Raw genomic sequence first — 17,463 nt, forward strand, 5'->3', positions numbered from 1 at the left:
TCATACAAGATGTTTCTCTGAATCAGTCGGTGAGTTTGTTCCTAGTCACGGCCAACTGAATGAGCCAACAAACTCTGTCACATATTCACAAACTCACATTAATATTCTTATTCACTGTGAAGTTTGTGCCCTTTGTGATTTTTTTTTTTTTGCCTCAAACTCATGAATTAGTCAGTGGTGTCTCCGTGCGTTTATCACATTAATGTGAGATTGTAATGTATTATACAAAAAAAAAAAAAAAAAACACTGTTTTGCAGTAAAAAAATACAACGCAGTATAATAAAAACATGAAGATGGTCTACACTTTTATGTTTTCATATTCAGAGCAACAATTAAACAACAAAGTCCAACTCAATTCTATCATAAAACAACTACAAACAACAGCTCATCAGTGCTGCTCAGTGAAAAGTGTTCTGGTCTGAATCAGGAGAGAAATCTGCACAGATCAAGCAGCGTTTACAAAACAGCTCTAAACAAATATGTGGCTGGATTTAGATGTGAGAGACGACAGGAGATGCACTTTTTCACTGGAGGAAGCGTTATTATGGATTATGGACTTTATGGTATTTTAGTTCAAAACATCTCAATGCTGGATTAGTTTCATCTTTTGTCTTCTCCAGATGTTAACTGATGGACTGGAGTGGTGTGGATTATTGTGATGTTTTTATCAGCTGTTTGGACTCTCATTCTGACGGCACCCATTCACTGCATAGCATCCATTGCTGAGACACTGATGCAGAGACACATTTCTACAAACCTGACGAACAAACACACTCAAACCTGAAGTTCCATCCATCGGTGTGCAATGATCAGACAGACAGGAATCGGATGTTGTACAGCTGTATCTCAGCACATGAGAGAGCTTAAAGGACGCTGACATTTCCAACAGTATCAAAAAAGGTGAAGTAAAGATTAGATGTGTTCTTGTATGAGAACTCATGACCGCTGTGTCATAACAGTGAAGTGTTTGACTCCAGCAGTCTGCGGGTCATTTCAAACTCAATAGAGCTTTAACCATTTAGCAACATCATAAAACATCGCCAGACTCGTGCTCATCGGTTTCAAATCAAACTAAACACACTTTTAGTGGAGGTTTTGTCCTCCCTCATTTCATCTCACCTGCAGCCTTATGACCTCCCTGTCTGAGAAGATTCTGTGAGCTGATGATGAGCGTGTGTGCGGTCAGACTCGTGCTGGACATCACAGGTCAGTGTTCACTGCGGCATCCCTCACACACGTCTCAGTCTCCTGTTTCCTGGGAAACCCAGCGCTGTGATGACATGTATTTTTCTAGCAGGGTTGCCTGGTTACTGTATCATCTGTGATGACTAACAGCGCTGCATCACCACTCAAACTCCAGCAGATGCTTCTCTCTGTCTGACTAACACCACATCATACTCCACTTTCACTGGTCTTTAAGAAAAGGGAGTGGTGTTTGAGATCAAGCCATCATAATTCTGGTTCTGCTGTGTGGCTGATTACAGGCAAAAATGACTGTTACACCATCAGTGATGTGCACTAGCATTCACTAAGCTTTTTTAATGTTTTCGAAGTCACACACAAAGGCTGCATTTATTTGATCAAAAACACAGTAAAATAGTGAAATATTATTACAATTTTAAACAGCTGTTTTCTATGTGAATCTGTTAAACTGTAATTTATTTCTGTGATGAGCAGCTGTATTTTCAGCATCCTTAATCCAGTCTTCAGTGTCACATGATCTTGAGAAATCATTCTAATATACTGATTTGCTGCTCGAGAAATATTTCTGATTATTATCAATGTTGAAAACAGCTGTGCTGCGCAATATTTTTGAGGAAACCTTCATACTATTTATTTTTCAGGATTCAAAGATGAATAGAAAATTCAAAAGAAAAGCATTTATTTGAAATAGAGGTCTTTTGTAACATTATAAATGTCTTCACTTGCACTTTTGATCAGTTGCGTCCTCGCTGATTAAAAGTAAATTCTGTTAAAAAGATCTTACTGACCTCAAACAAAATAAAATTCATATAAATGTGTGATATTTGTAATTTGTGGAGCTATTTTATAGCCCGTTTCTGTAATGCGTGGAGTAAATGTGTGTGGTCACACATAGAGTGACATAATTAGTGCTGATTTCTGAATGCTTTATGAATGATTTCAAGGAATTTCCTAGTGGGCTTTTAGAGTTCTGAATATTACAGTATTTCTATACAAAGTATACTCTGTTTTGTCTTGAATGATCACTGGATGAGATTAGTTTGGTGTGTTAGAGGCATGAACAGCCTCATGCTATGGTTGTAATAAATCTAGTCAGCGTTGCATTCAAAAGCAGCAGGCTGAATATGAAAAGCACCTGAGACCTGATCTAGTTTGGTCTTTGCTCTAAATTATCCTGGCAGCCACCAAATCCACCTGCTGTCTCAGATGCACAGAGAGAAACACAGCAGCGCTGCTACAAGAATTACCATCATCAGTTATTTTCTTATTGTGATGTATATCCCAGAGAAATGGCTTCTTGAACATGAAGAAATGTAGGGCAGGACTCGATTTTGTCCATGGGGAAAGGACTGTGTGGTTGGATGCTTGTTGTTTGCTAATTCCTGTGATCCTTTGTAAGCGACAGGTTTCTGCATTGCTGTCCTGCTGCACATCATCAGAGAAGAGATGTGCTTATGAGGAGAGGTTAATGTTTATGATTAAAGTGTTTTAGATAAAAAAAAAAATATATATATATGTATATATATATATATATATATATATATACAAAAAAGGCCAAAAAAAAAAATTCTTCTCATGACAACTCTCGGAGGGATTGGCATGGTAATGTACATGACAGTGTTAATGTATTTGGTCTTGGCAGAATAGATCTGCTGCTGCTGTAGCAGAGCAAGTACCAATACTTACTACAGCCAATACATCCACAACATGCTGCTTTGAGCATGTAAGAAATACTGCTGCTGCACATATAACATATATGAATAACCCCCCACAATGCAGGAGACACAGAAATGAACAATTCAAGCCAATGTGTGCATGTCGCTGAGTATAAGATATAAATACATCAGCGCACATACATGTGTCCACACACATGCAGATTAACAGACAGGAATAGAACAAGACACCCCCCACAAAGTAGATCAGTTGCCAAGACATATGTACTGCTGCTGCTCCGAAGAACCATGCGAACCGCATGTATTACAATTTATGTGTGCCTGGACTACCACGCTGACCAGTTTAATGCCAGTGGCCTATGGCTTTGTGTGCCTGGGCTACCACGCCAACTGGCTTAACAATAGTGGCCTATGGCTATGTGAGCCTGGGCTACCACACCGACTGGCTTAACAATAGTGGCCTATGGCTATGTGAGCCTGGGCTACCACACCGACTGACTTAACAATAGTGGCCTATGGCTATGTGTGTCTGGGCTACCACACCGACTGGCTTAACAGCTGGCCGATCCATTAAAGGGGTGCGTGGTCTGTAACGAGGGTGAACTTCCAGCCCAAGAGATAGTAGTGCAGCTCCAGGACTGCCCACTTGATGGCCAGAGCTTCCTTCTCGACGGTGGCATAGTTCCTTTCGGCTGGGGTCAGCTTTCTGCTGATGTACAGGATGGGATGCTCCTCACCTCCCTGTACTTGGGACAGGACGGCTCCAAGTCCCGTGTCAGAGGCATCCGTCTGCAGCAGGAAGGGGCAGCTGAAGTCCGGGGCTCGCAGGACTGGCTCCGAGGTGAGCGCCATCTTCACCCTCGTAAACGCCTCCTTGGCTTCAGGTGTCCAGCACACCTTTTCTGGCTGCCCCTTCCTGGTTAGGTCTGTCAGGGGGGCGGCTAAGGAAGAGAAGTTAGGGATGAAACAGCGATAGTACCCTGCCAACCCCAAGGCTTGTACCTGGGAATTCGTGCTGGGTTTCGAGGAGGACCGGACTGCTTCCACCTTCTTTTCCTGGGACTTGATGAAGCCCCGCCCGACCTGGAAACCCAGCTACTTTGCCTCGGACAGGCCCAGGTGACATTTCCGGGGGTTAGCAGTCAGCCCAGCCCTACGCAGCTCCATTAGCACCCTCCGCAGACGGTCTAGGTGGTCTTCCCAACACTCCGAGTGGATGACCACGTCGTCCAGGTACGCCGCGGCGTAGGACTGGTGGGGCCGCAGTAGGATGTCCATCATGCGCTGGAACGTGGCCGGAGCCCCGTGCAGGCCGAAGGGAAGGGTTCGGTACTGCCAGTGCCCACTGGGGGTACTGAAGGCCGTTTTGGGCTTGGCCGCTTCGGAGAGGGGTACTTGCCAGTATCCCTTGCCAGCAAGTCCAGCGTAGAGATGTACCGGGCCCTTCCCAGGCGATCGAGGAGCTCATCCACCCGAGGCATTGGGTATCCGTCGAACTCCGAGACTTCGTTTAAGCGGCGGAAGTCGTTGCAGAAGCGGAGGGTGCCATCTGGTTTTGGTACCAGGATGATAGGGCTGGACCAAGGGCTGTTAGATGGTTCAATCACCCCTAACTTCAGCATTTGTTGGATCTCTTCCTCAATAGCCTGCCGACGAGCCTCTGGGACTCGGTAGGGCCATTGCCGGACGATGACTCCGGTTGGTGTGTGGATCTCGTGTTGGAGGATCTGGGTCTGGGTTTGGGGAGAACACATCGGGGAACTGACCGACCAGGTGCTGCAGCTCCGTCTTCTGAGCCGCTGACAGCTGTGGATCAACATCCACTACCACTGGGTCCACGGTGGCAAGGGCGGCGAGCTGGTCACTTGTCCCCACCCATTTCTTCAGCAGGTTGACGTGATATAGTTGGTCTGCTTTCCGCTGGCCCGTCTGGTGGACCGGGTAGGTAACGGGCCCGACCTTCTTGGTGATAGTATATGGGCCCTGCCAGCTGGTCAGGAACTTGCAGGCGGAGCTGGGGACAAGGACCCTTACCCGGTCTCCAGTCTGGAACTCTCGGGGCTGGGCGGCTTGGTTGTAATGACGTTGCTGCGCCTGTTGGGCCTTTGCGAGGTGTTGCCGGACTAATGGCATGACCCGGTCAATCCTTTCCCTCATCTCCTTCACCTGCTCAATAACTGAGTGGTGGGGCGCCGGCTGTTGCTGGTTTGGTTGAAGCGTTCTACAAGGCCGTCGGTCTGGGGATGGTACACGGAGGTCCTCAGTTGCTTCACGTTGAGGAGAGAGCACAGGTCAGCCATTAGCCGGGACATGAAGGGAGTCCCCTGGTCGGTCAGTACCTCTTTGGGGATGCCGACCCGGCTAAAGAGCAGGAAGAGCTCACGGGCGATGGACTTGGTGGTGGCCTTCCAGAGGGGCACTGCTTCGGGGTACCGGGTGGCGTAATCCACAATCACGAGGATGTGTTCGTGGCCCCGGGCAGACTTAGGCAACGGCCCCACTAGGTCCATCCCGATGCGCTTGAAGGGCACCTCAACGATGGGCAGTGGGATCAGCGGCCTGGGGAGAGGCTTCTGCGGAGACGTTCTTTGGCAGGTCGGACAGGCCTGGCAGAACCGCTTGACTTTGGCCTCCATCCCCGGCCAGAGGAAACGGTCACGTATTCGCTGGGTGGTATTTTCAGCCCCAAGGTGTCCCTCCAGGGGGTGCGAGTGGGCCAACTCTAGCACCGTTTCTGTCTTCGTCCGGGGCACCACCAACAACGGTTTTCCCTCCCCCCTTCGCTGCGCGACACAGTAGAGCAGGCCATTTCGGACAATGAAATGCGGGAGAGGATGGGGGCCTGGTTGAATCTCCTTACCATCTATCATGCGCACTTGGGCCCAACAGTGCTTCAGCCGATCGTCCTCCGGCTGCTCCTTAGCGAATGACCCACCCTCGACCACCTGCTGAAACAGAACTTGATAGAGGTTAGCGTTAGAATGTGGGGACTCACCATCTCTCCCGCTGTCTGAGGCCAGCAAGGCCGGGCAACGACGGGCTCCTTTCGCCGGCTTTTTCCGGCGGCGGCTCCCTTTTGTGGGGACAGGCTGTACGGCAGCGGCCAGCAGGCGGTCAAACCCTGGCCAATCTTTTCCAATAAGGACGGGGACCGGTAAATCCTTTACCATGCCCACTTCCAGCGGCCACGTGCCAGGGAAAGCGGAGACGGTCACTCTCCGGGTCGGGACGTGTCGCGTGTCTCCGTGCACGCACGTGATCGGAAGGGTATCCTTGGTGTCCCCGCGGGGCGTGAGGATGCGGGACTGAATAAGGCTGACCGCACTGCCGGAGTCCAGAAGAGCTGGAAAAGGATGGCCGTTGATTTTCACCTCTGCTTCCGGAACCCCAGTGGGTAGGTCGCGATGCACGATACAGCCTGCCAGCCAAGTCCGCGCGGGAGATGCGGGGTCCGCGGTGGGCATGGGCTCGTCCTTTGGAGTGGGAGCCACCGGCCTGACTACTGGTCGCAAGGTGCCCTCTGGCGCCCGTCGCTCCTGGACCACCCTCCGGTGAAACGGCCTCGCTTGCTCCCCAGCATCCCGGTGTTGGGCAGCATCCGCCAGCTCCACCGCCTCGACGAGTTCGGCCATGGTGGTGGGGTTCCGCATCCCGGCAGCCTGGCGGTGAGATCTTGGAAGATCCCGGAGGAAGCAGTCGATGACGATGCGCTCCGCTACTTGGGCAGCTGTGGGTTCTCCGTAGAGCAGCCAATGCCGAGCGAGGCGTGAGAGTTCAGCGGCTTGGGCTCGGGCTGGGAGGCGGGGTTTATACTCCCAGTCGTGGAAATACTGGGCTGCGCAGACCCAAGTGGGACAGGATTTCCTTTCTAAGCTCACCGTAGTTGCTTGATACTTCCGACGGCAGAGCGAAGTACGCTCGCTGAGTCTCGCCGGTGAGAAGGGGTGCCACCAACCGCGCCCAGTCGTCACTCTCCCAGCCCCCCCGAGTCTTGGTGGTTTCGAAACATCTGGAGAAACCCCTCAACATCATCATCAGCGGTCATCTTCGGCAGCAGTTGCGTGACTTTCACCCGAGGATCGGGTAGCTGAACGCGTCGCGTGGCTGCCGTGTGCAGCTCATCGAGCTCCCGCTCGGTCTGCCCCTGGCGAGCAGCAAGGTGCTCCGTGATCTGTTGCTGATGGATGCCGACCTCCGCTAGTCGTTGGAGGATTTTGTCCATGTCAGAGAATGGGGAGCAGCGGCCGCCTGGCACAAGCAAAACAGAAGAAAAAAAGGAAAAATTAGTGCGTTGCTGGTCGGTGTTCTTCCCACTACATTCTCCACCAGTGTGGCAGGGTGGAAGGAACAAGCGACAGGCAAAGTTTCCGGAGGGTGGATTTTATTAACAAGTGTGCAAATACGTGGGCGGTGATGGCGGTCTTCCTTGTGGCGGTGCTCTCAAACGTGTCCAGGTGTGGGTGAGTCCGTGCGGTGCTCATGGTGGTGCAGATCGTTCACACACTGCTGTCTGGAGGGAGAAAGAGAACAGAGGATTAGGTCGCTGTCTCATGGAGAGGCTTCTCAACCTTCCTCTGTGAGCACGCTGTTTATATCCAGCCCGGCTGACGAGGCGCAGGTGTGGCCGATCAGCCTGTGATGAGCTGTGAACAAGTGCTCCACGTGTGTTTCCAGGGCAACGCTGATGTTGGCTCGGGACGCTCGTCACAATATATGCTTTTTTTTTTTTTTTTTTTTGCGGTATGGTCAGTTACTTCAAATGCATGCACTTAAGTTCAAGTAGAGCGCACTGCTGTATCTGCAGAGTTCTGGCTATGTTTTGCATTAGTCTCTTCTCAAAATCCAGACTAAGAAGCCGAAAAGCTTTATCTTGCAGAAGCATGGAAGTCACCCTGTGCTCATCTTGTCAGAGTCAGTGAGCACATCAGAAGAGCACAAGCTTCAGTTCCTCTTCCTGTCAGTTTGTCTTCTCAATTTCACTGAGGTGGAGAAGCCAGAGGAAGAGCCGTGTCCTTCTGCTGTAATCTCTGTCTTTCTTATCTGACTGTCAGTAATAAGCTTGTAGTGATTTCATGCTGATAGTGTCTTTAGTCGAGATGAACACAATTGTCAGAGAGTGCTAGCGCAGGTATGGAAGCTCAGATTCCACGGCCCTGCTCAGTACTTACATATGCCATCACATCATAGTGCTGTACAGCATGTTCAGTATGCACACATTCCCTCCAAACAATGAAAACAAAATACAAGGAGATAGAGAGCAACTGTGAGCAGTGCTGGGATTGTTTCAAGGACTTCAGTGCAGGGCAAAGGAAAGAGGACGTAAAGCCATCTGCAGAGAAAATAGAAAAAACATCTGCAGATTCAAACATCCATAAACCACTGCAAACATTAGAAGAGAAGATGATAAAAAAAAGCACACTCTTCTGAAAGTGTGGATTTATCCCCTTTTGCAGTTCAGTTTTGTGTGACAAATTAATTATTGAATGTACGGCTTTAAAATGATCTCATGAGTATTCATATGTAGGTACACAAAGTGTTGTTCTACCACACGTATATTTATGTTTGCACAGACACTTAAACATACAATATTGATGTACTCACAGCAACTAAAATGTAGATGATTACATATGAACAACTTTACAGACATACAGAACTGTACGAATCCATATATATATATATATATATATATATATATATATTGAAACCATGGCATTATTATTTTGATTCTATTGTAAAAAAAAAAAAAAAAAAATGTCATTGTAGGCCTACATATTTCTGTCTTTTATGTATATATTTTGGGTTTATATTCTGTGTAAACTGATTATGTTTATGTTTGGGGGTTGGGTTAAGGGATCTAAAATGTATCTATAAAATGATGAAAGTGCAATGATTCAAGAATCTCTATGACATAAATGATTCATAAATGTTACAATAATAATGTTTACATTTTAGTTGCTGCCGTACATATTGTACGTTTCAGCATTGATCCGAACATACAGAAATGTTTAAATGTTACATACTCATACCTATGTATAAACAGACCAGGCTGGAATAAACTACATATGTGCTCTCTCAAATTTTGTTTCTATAGGACCTTTCACAAACCCAAGGTCACTGCACAGCGCAGACTGGAATCTATAAAAGACATCATAACAAACAAGTATGAAAGAAGGCAAATAATGAATACAGCAAAGAAGAGGCAGAGGACATAAATATGTCAATAACCCTGAGCAAACAACTGGGATTTGAATGTAGGGAGAGATGACATTTCACAGAGGGAGTTCCACCGAAAGCCCTGCCACTCACAGAAGACAATATGAACTTGGAAAGCATTAATAAATTGGATCCATAGGACCTTAGAAGCCGAGCAGGAGCATCGGGGTGAATCAAATTGGCCAAATACTGGCGCAAAATCATGCAGGGCTTTAAAACTGGTGAGCAGAATTTTAAGCTGTATGTGAGGAGCCACAGGCAGCCAGTGTGGTTTCTGGAGGACAAGAGAGATGTGTGTGTTTGGACACGAGCAGATTGAACCCTCTGAAGCAATTTAGAAGGAAGACCAGTTTCAGTAATTCAAACGTGAAGAGAGGAAGGCATGAATGACAGATTCACCACTGGTCCCATGACATGAAGGAAAGTGGAGAAAGTGGAGAGCACCAACAGTGTCAAAGCATAGAGAAGAGTAACGTCAAACAAGTTGTTTGAGGTCTGTACCTGCAAAAAACTTCAGTGTTTTTAAGTACGACTTCAGTTTGTCCAGGCTTGAGTGTCATCCCCATTTTAATATCACGGATACAGGAGGATTGGATGGGGGGGGGGTTTGACTTGGCCCTGTTTTTTTTTTGGGGGGGGGTGGTTTGGCTTAGAAAAGGCATATATATTACAAAAAAGAAGTGGCCCTAAAACAGAGCCTTGGGGAGCTCCACAAGACTGGAGGTGATTTGTGATTCCCAAAAGACACAACATTGTCTATTGCTTAGATACAGGGAAGCACATCTTCATTAAATACTACTGTCTCTAGAGTCAGAAAACTTGAGGAGATCATTGATTACCCCTAAGAGAGCTATCTCGGTGCTATGAAGTTCGCAAAAGCTAGAGTATAAAAATAACATTTTGAAATATAAATAATGTAAATACATAGAAAAGCAGCACCTCAAATATATTGTAATGTTATCAGATTTAGTGATGTGATTAATTAAAGGCCTTGGCAAAAGTACTCAAGTTCCATACTTAAGTACTATTACAGATAACCAATAAGTTACTTAAGTAAAATTGAATGATGTCTTTTTTTTAAGTGTCCCTATTATGGTTTTTTGAAAACTTCTTTTCTTTCAGTGTGTAATGTAGCCGTATGTGAATGTAAACAGTCTGCAGAGTTGTAAATCTGAAAGTGCATCTTGAAGTTCATACGTCATAAGTTAACACACATGGATAATGCCTACCTACGGTCTGTGTGGACACCTCCCTCAAATGCTGTAGCTCATTCGTGTGGATAACATAATGTTGAGAAGACGCTGTGCTCTGCGCTGTGAAAGTGAATTTGCTTCATTTTCATTTCCAAAGGATGACGCTGTAAAGAATCATTGTTTAAAATTCATCTTTACTACGATACCTCAGCATTATAATCACAACCTTTTGCTGTGTTCCCATCATTTCACTGAAGACTGCTTCTCCAATCTCTGCGGGTTCAACGTGGGATACATAAACTGGTTGTCCTTGAAAGATGGGTCAGTGCCCAACTGCCCAGTTTGTTTGGACCAGCTTGCTCCTCTGAATCATAACCTGTAAGTATGATTAATAATTGTTATTAAAAGCAAGAAGCACCTGGTTTCAAAAACACTAAAGTACTCAAAAGTGAAAGTAAACACTACAAATCCAAATCCATTAATTTTATCAAAAGTGCCTCAGAAAATCTAATTCAATAAATTATCAGAGCCACTATGTTCATGTATGCCATTGTTGCACCCAGACTGGACATTTGAATATTATAGCGACCTTGCATTACAACTGAGCAGCTCTGCATTTACTGTGGAGTCACAGAGGAGGAATGTGACACTTCCACAGTCCAGACCCTCTTCACGACATGGCCACCACTCCAGAGTCCTCAGCCATCATGATTCTCCAACCATGAGTCTCCAACCATGCCTCATCATGCCAGAGCCTACAAACAATGCCTCTGGACGTGGGAGGCTGATTTCCAGTGTGAGAGACCCACTGCTTATGTCCATCCCCGTAGCCTCAGTGCTCTGAAGCCCAGCGGTCCTCCCTCCATCAGCTGCACTTCCCGCGATGGTGGTAGCCATCTTGTTTGTGTGGGACACACACACTTGTACAGATCTTCCAGAAGTGACGGTGATCTGCTCCAGATCCTCCCAAGGCGGCCACGGAGGCCGTCCCTGAACCCTTTGCCTGTCCTGTCACGACCCAGGAGGTTGTCCCTGAACTCTCAGCCTTCCACGTCGTGATCACAGAGGTTGTCTCTGAACTTTCAGACTGTTTTATTACGGCCACAGAGGCTGTTACTAATCTGCTCTATTTGACAGTTCCATCTGTTTTGTTGTGGTGGGCTTTTGTTCAGCAGTGGTGGTCTTAAGCTCCGCCTGTGCCACTGTGGTGGTCTTTAGTGCCAGTGTGGTGGTCTTCAGATCCCTCAGCTCCACCCTGCTGGTCTTCTGCTCCACTATAGGGATGTTCGGTCCCATCTGCTCTGCTGTGTTGGTCACCTGCTCCGCCTTGGTGGCTTCGTGCTCTGCCTGCTCTTCTGGTTCTGCATTGGTCACCAGCTCCTCTGGCTACACCCAGGTTCACCTCAGTTCCCAGACCCTCTTCCACCTCACAAGCCTGGCTCTCCATCCCTCCCCGAATCGGCCTGTGCTCCACCTCCCTCCTGGACTTGAACTTCTTATTCCTGATTCCCTCGAGTGGATTTAATACTGTTTCGGGTCTGAATTATCTGTCTATGTGCATGTGGATTCTTGCTTCATCTTGTCACTGCTCACATGACAAATGCAAAAGGATTTTTTTTTAGCATTTTAACATGCAAAAACATCTCTATACATCATTGTGTGAGATGCCCATTAAACTCATGGTCAGTGTCAATGCTTTTGCTACACAAAAAAAGTTCACTTTTTGTTATAAAACTCCCTACAAATATATAAAATACGAATGTGACAGACACTAAAATAAAAACATCAATATAACAAAAAGCCATAAACTCGCTGAAAAAAATTATATTGATGTCTGAGAATGCAACTTTATTTGTGTATGTACATACTGGTATTGACTATGTTATAAGGACCAAATTTCCCCACAAGGATAGTAATGCAACTTGAGTTAGGCGAGCTATCTTTACATTCAACCTAATTCAGCGCGTTACACAGTGCTAGGGTTGGAAACCACTGCAGTAACTTAAATGTCTGAATGTGCAGAGAATGTGCCCAAAATAGCCACTGTCCCAGAAGCTCAACGCGCATATTGGAGGACTGTGAGATCATGTGACTTTAAATAGTAACTTGTTTAAATCTAGTGAGTCAATACCAAACAAAAGCATTGATGTGCATTAACTCTGAATTATCATGCAAAAATGAAGTGACGTTGCTGGGCAGTAGATGTGCTATTCCTGTCTCTGTCTCTGTCTCGACTGTGTTTGCCGGTAGGGTCAGTGAGTGCAGTGGGCAGAGGTTCCTGTGACGTCTTTCCTCTCGTGCCCACAGTGATTTCTGTGAAAAACACTGGGGAGTCACTGAAGGCTGCAGGCAGTCAAACTCAACCATATCAGCTGAGACTCAGAAGTCCTGTCTCATCCTGGAGGGAGAAACAGAGATTGAGAGAGAGAGAGAGAGAGAGAGAGAGATGGGCTGTGTCTCAAACTCTACTGTGCTGACTTGCTGTCTACATGAGCAACTGACTACATGAACAGTCCTAATGAAAATGGAACCTTACATGACACAAACATGTAGACATTTTAAACTGGTACTCTGTCTGATTTACATAAAAACACTATTTGTGCATTTAATACTGAAAAGCGTAGCTGCATTCTTTTTTATCTGTTCTGATCAGAGCACATGCACCACAATTTCCTTTCGCACGCTAAAATGACAGTCGAAAACCATTAAGACAGATATTAATGCATTTGCACTCAAAGTGAACATCCACATGCTCAGCTTGATGAAGTTGATCTTGTTGAGCGCTCTGCTTTTCACTCAAAAACTGTTTTAAGTGCTTATGCAGACAGAAGATTACAGTTGTGATGTAAGGCAAGTAGCGACAGAAATGGGTTTTAGTATTATGATGTAAATCTGACTGAAATGGATTTTCAAAAAAGAAAAAATGTAGGGTTCAGAGGGTGAGGACTTGGTTAATTCCATTGGTTGTTGATTTGACAGAGAGCTGCAGGTCTGAATGCAAGCTTAAGCAGACTAAATGACTGGAGAAGTCCAGCATACATCACCAGAGAAAAGACTGGAAGCTCTAGTTATAAAATTTTAAATAAAATTACAAACTCAAAGGAAAAAAAAGACAGAAATGCATGGATTAATCATTCATGAGAAGATGCATTTAGAAAATTTCCATTCATGCTGATTTTAAGATCTAATTTCAAAGCATATTTAATGTTGCTGTTTTTGAATATGATGTGAGTGTATCATTTGCATATTAACACTATAAATGCATTGTTCTAGTAGGGTCTACAAAGGTCCAGTAGAGGCTGATGAGACATGATTTTCATGAACTACAGGAATATTAACATTTAATATCACAGAAGGAGTGCCTTTATGCTTAATATTGGCACAGATGTCAATCAGGCGTAATACCAGGCATGCTGATATTTAATTCTACAGTCCACTCTACTCTGTATGCAACAGCTCTATAAACAGGTCATTAACATCGAATAATGTACATTTCAGCCAAAAAAAGACAGAGAACTGGTCTGGATCAGCATGCACTGACAAATAATTTGGTGTAGAAATAATTTTTCACTCAGAAATCGCTAGTAATTTAAACACTTAATAAAAAGAAACGGCAAGCACTGAATTTTGAAGTAAAAATACTGAAATAGTATTTTCTTGAAAAACATACTCCAGTAATCTTTGAAAAATCTTTGAAAATAATTTTTTTTACAGTGTATGAGCAGATGACCTTTCAATTGTGAAGCCACTTCTCCATGTGTCTGGATCCAGTAGAAGAGAGGCAAACCCTCCGATCATTGGTCATGCCTACTAGACAAATTAATAATGACCAATTAATGACCCATATAGGACACATGACTACCTTAAAGGGGAGAATTTTGGGGCGTTAGGCGAATGCCACATTTTTGGTCAATATAAGCCAGCAACAGCATGTTTGGCTATTATAGGCATTGACAAAATAAGGGGATAATTTAGCATTTTTGCATAATGTGAACAACGCCTTTGGGTGTTTTATTAGTGTGCAGTGTTTTGGGGTTACATTTTGGGCATCATCTTTGCTGGTCAAATAAGCGACAGCATGTTTTCTATATAGAGCGTTTTCGGACAGTTAACAGTTGCGTTATTGCGCTCCCTCACTCAGCGGATTCAGAGCGCGTCACAGATGCTGTCTAGCTAGGCAGCTCAGTAGGTGTTGACACAGCTTCTCAGAGGGAGGGTTTGTGTAATCTCGTCTGGCCGCTGGAGAGCCGCCGGGTGTTCTGGAGCAGCGGAGATCCGCCATGACTTACACCGCGGTCGGTCTCCGCGCACGGACTGGAGCTTTCACCCCGAGCCGCGCAAACATGTCCTGAGAGCGACGAGCCCCGGCACAGAAGATGACCGTAAGTCCTGTTCACGGGCTGATCTCAGGTTCAGTCAGATATGGGTTTGGGCTCGGCGGTCATTGAGCGGAGGGAGGCTGGGAGGAGGACTGATTTAGAAACATGACATCATTTGAGACTGACTTAAATACTCGCGTGCGTTCATTTAAACTCAGCTGAAATATGCACAGATTGACCGCTTCTGTAATGCCGACGAGATTTCATGAGAATGTGTGTGTTATTTCTGATATTACTGTTATTGTAATGTGCATAGTGTGTGTGTGTGTGTGTGTGTGTGTGTGTGTGTGTGATTGAGTGAAGTGAATGCCCTGTCCTTATAGAGACAGCATGCATCATTAGACGACTACTCCTGTAAAATGGGATGACATTTGTACCGCTTTTGTGCCGGATTCTCTCTCTCTCTCAGTGTGTGTGTGTGTGTGTGTGCCACAGCTGTTTCTTGCGCATTTATATTCGTGTTTAATCACACAATCACTGATGTAAATAAGAGAATAAAGCCTAACAAACGCAGAGCAGAGTCTCTTGAGATTAAAGCTCTGATCTCGACAGATCACGCGAGGACTCCTCATGTGTCTTAAGTGTCGAGAGCCTTTGCAAAGAGCGTTTATTGCATAAACAGACTTCAGAAAGAGCCTGTAGGTGATCATAAAGCTTCACAATGGGCAGGTTTTGATAGTTGGATGATGTGTGAGCTGTAAGTGTTCAGTCATGGTCATATATATTTACTGTCTTCAGGACGATTCAGCCTATATTACACAATATTACATAATACAAATCATCTACATGATGCATATATATTGCATATAGGCAATGTGTCATTAAATATTTAGGAATAAATCATGATTTAATGAACAGTTTTATCATCAGATTTGAAAGAAATATGAACAATGAAGCAGAAAAGGCGAACGCAGTCATTTCGAGGGATTCATTCATTCATAGCCGACAGAGACAGAGACTGTAACTTACCAGTCATATGCTTTTAATTGTTCACAATTGCTTGTGTTTGCTAACTCCTTGTTCAAAACCCTTTTTAATAAATCTAAACGAAAATAGACAATAAAAACACATATTAACATAAGAGTCAGGAGTATTTTAATGTCGAGTTGGGGCAAGTTGTCACATTCTCTTTACTCTGGTACATTTATTTATTTATTTTTTGCTTTTGAACACAAAAATTATCTTTGCTATGATCTCCCATTCATCATCACAGACGTTTACCCATCTGTGATGACTTTTGTTTGCCAGAACCCCAGGAAAATGAAAAGGGTCAATAAGGGGAAGTTGTCACATTTTATATCTTGACAGCTTTTCTGTTTCAAATCCTTTAAATGGAATATATTACATTAGAATACAGACATTGTTGTGACAGAAATGACTTTTGAAAACAAATCCAGAGAACTATGGCGTGTGACAACTAGCCCCATGTCCCCTATATACTGCACTGAACTCCCTTTATTCTCATTCTTCTGAATTTGTGATCATGTGCTCATGATTATTTCTCTTCCTTCTACTGCCGATGCTTTACAAATCATAATCAGAGATGTTTTATTGTTTATAATAATGAGTCTGTTCTCCGGCAGGGAGTCTGAGGACAGAAACTGTGATGTCATTTTTTATTATTATTAATGTGGTGACATTACACAATATGTATAGGCCTCTTCACCTTCTGACTTCTCTCGCCACTTTGTTTTATGGAAAATAATGTTGACGGTGTTCTGACAGACTGATGAAAGACTGGTTTTAGTGATTTTACTCTGAAATGCACTAGCTGTGACTACCGTGTTCTCAGATGTTTACTGTAGTATGTGTACTTCCATTGTAATAGCTGTGCAGTACTGTTGTTTTATTCTCGATTGTTTGGCACTGAAAGGCAAAGCCCACACATCCTGTTCAGGTGAAAGAGCGCTGAAGAAGTGTGTGTGTTACTGTGCCAGGAGTTCAGGAAGGAAGTGTGTGTGTGTGTGTGTGTGTGTGTGTTCACCTTCAGAGTTAAACATAGCGCTTACATACATCTGTTAAACGATTCCTCTTTCCTTCTCTATAATATGACAAGAGAATATCTGAGGAATTCTGTGTCAGTTCAGCTTCATTGATCTGATTATCTGCATGACTGTTTTACACACAGTGCATTTAAAGCATCAGTAAACATGTGCCAGTGATCACAGTAATATGCACTATGAAATAGTAGTAATAGCGCCCCCTAGTACTAGAAATGAGTGAGATTTGGCTTGTGTCCTCAGATAGCCCTGTTCTGCTGAAATACTGTGAACCAAGACAAATATAGGGCATTGTACTGTATATAGGATTTGTAAAATATAATTCATTATTTAACAGTAATTTAACTCAGCATCTTTATGAGCTGATCTGATGCAACAATCTCACACATGAATTAGGGATACACTGAAATGAAAATTCTTGGGCTGAACACTGGGCCGAAGGCCAAATACCGAACAGGGTTTGTCACGTTTTTTCCCCATGTATTTTGCAATTTTTTTCACCATTGCATAAATTAAATAGCCAAACTGTGCATTTTACTGTTTTGTCTTGCTTTTCAAAACAAAAATCAATTACAAAACAACAAAAAATATAATAACTTCTTCATTAGAAAATATTCCAGATCCCAATTTGAACACCTTGTGTGAATGTTATAATAAATGTATTAATAGAGCTGTTGTAGAGTAATTATCTTTATTATTATTGTCTATTATTTTACAGAACAAGAGTCAAATTACAATACTAACATTTATGAATATTGATGGAGTTGCTTTTTCTCAGCTTTTATTTTGGCAGAAACCCGCA

The 17,463-nt window shown here is 44.4% G+C and overlaps 1 protein-coding gene across 2 annotated transcripts in view; it reads left to right on the forward strand.

Moving 5' to 3' along the window:
• LOC306850988 (schwannomin-interacting protein 1-like) overlaps positions 1-17,463 on the forward strand; it is a 250,253-nt gene that overhangs the window by 180,254 nt on the left and 52,536 nt on the right. Inside the window, exon 1 of one of the 2 annotated variants that reach the window (XM_079386983.1) lies at positions 14,490-14,664. The exons of the other annotated variant lie outside the window; for it this stretch is intronic. Within the exon in view, the coding sequence (XP_079243109.1) occupies positions 14,659-14,664 (6 nt within the window). The 5' untranslated portion in view covers positions 14,490-14,658. Of the gene's footprint in view, positions 1-14,489; positions 14,665-17,463 lie in introns of those variants that run through there. 2 annotated transcript variants of the gene reach the window in all.

This window comes from Barbus barbus (genome assembly GCF_936440315.1).
Source record: "Barbus barbus genome assembly, chromosome: 31".
Lineage (NCBI taxonomy): Eukaryota > Metazoa > Chordata > Actinopteri > Cypriniformes > Cyprinidae > Barbus > Barbus barbus.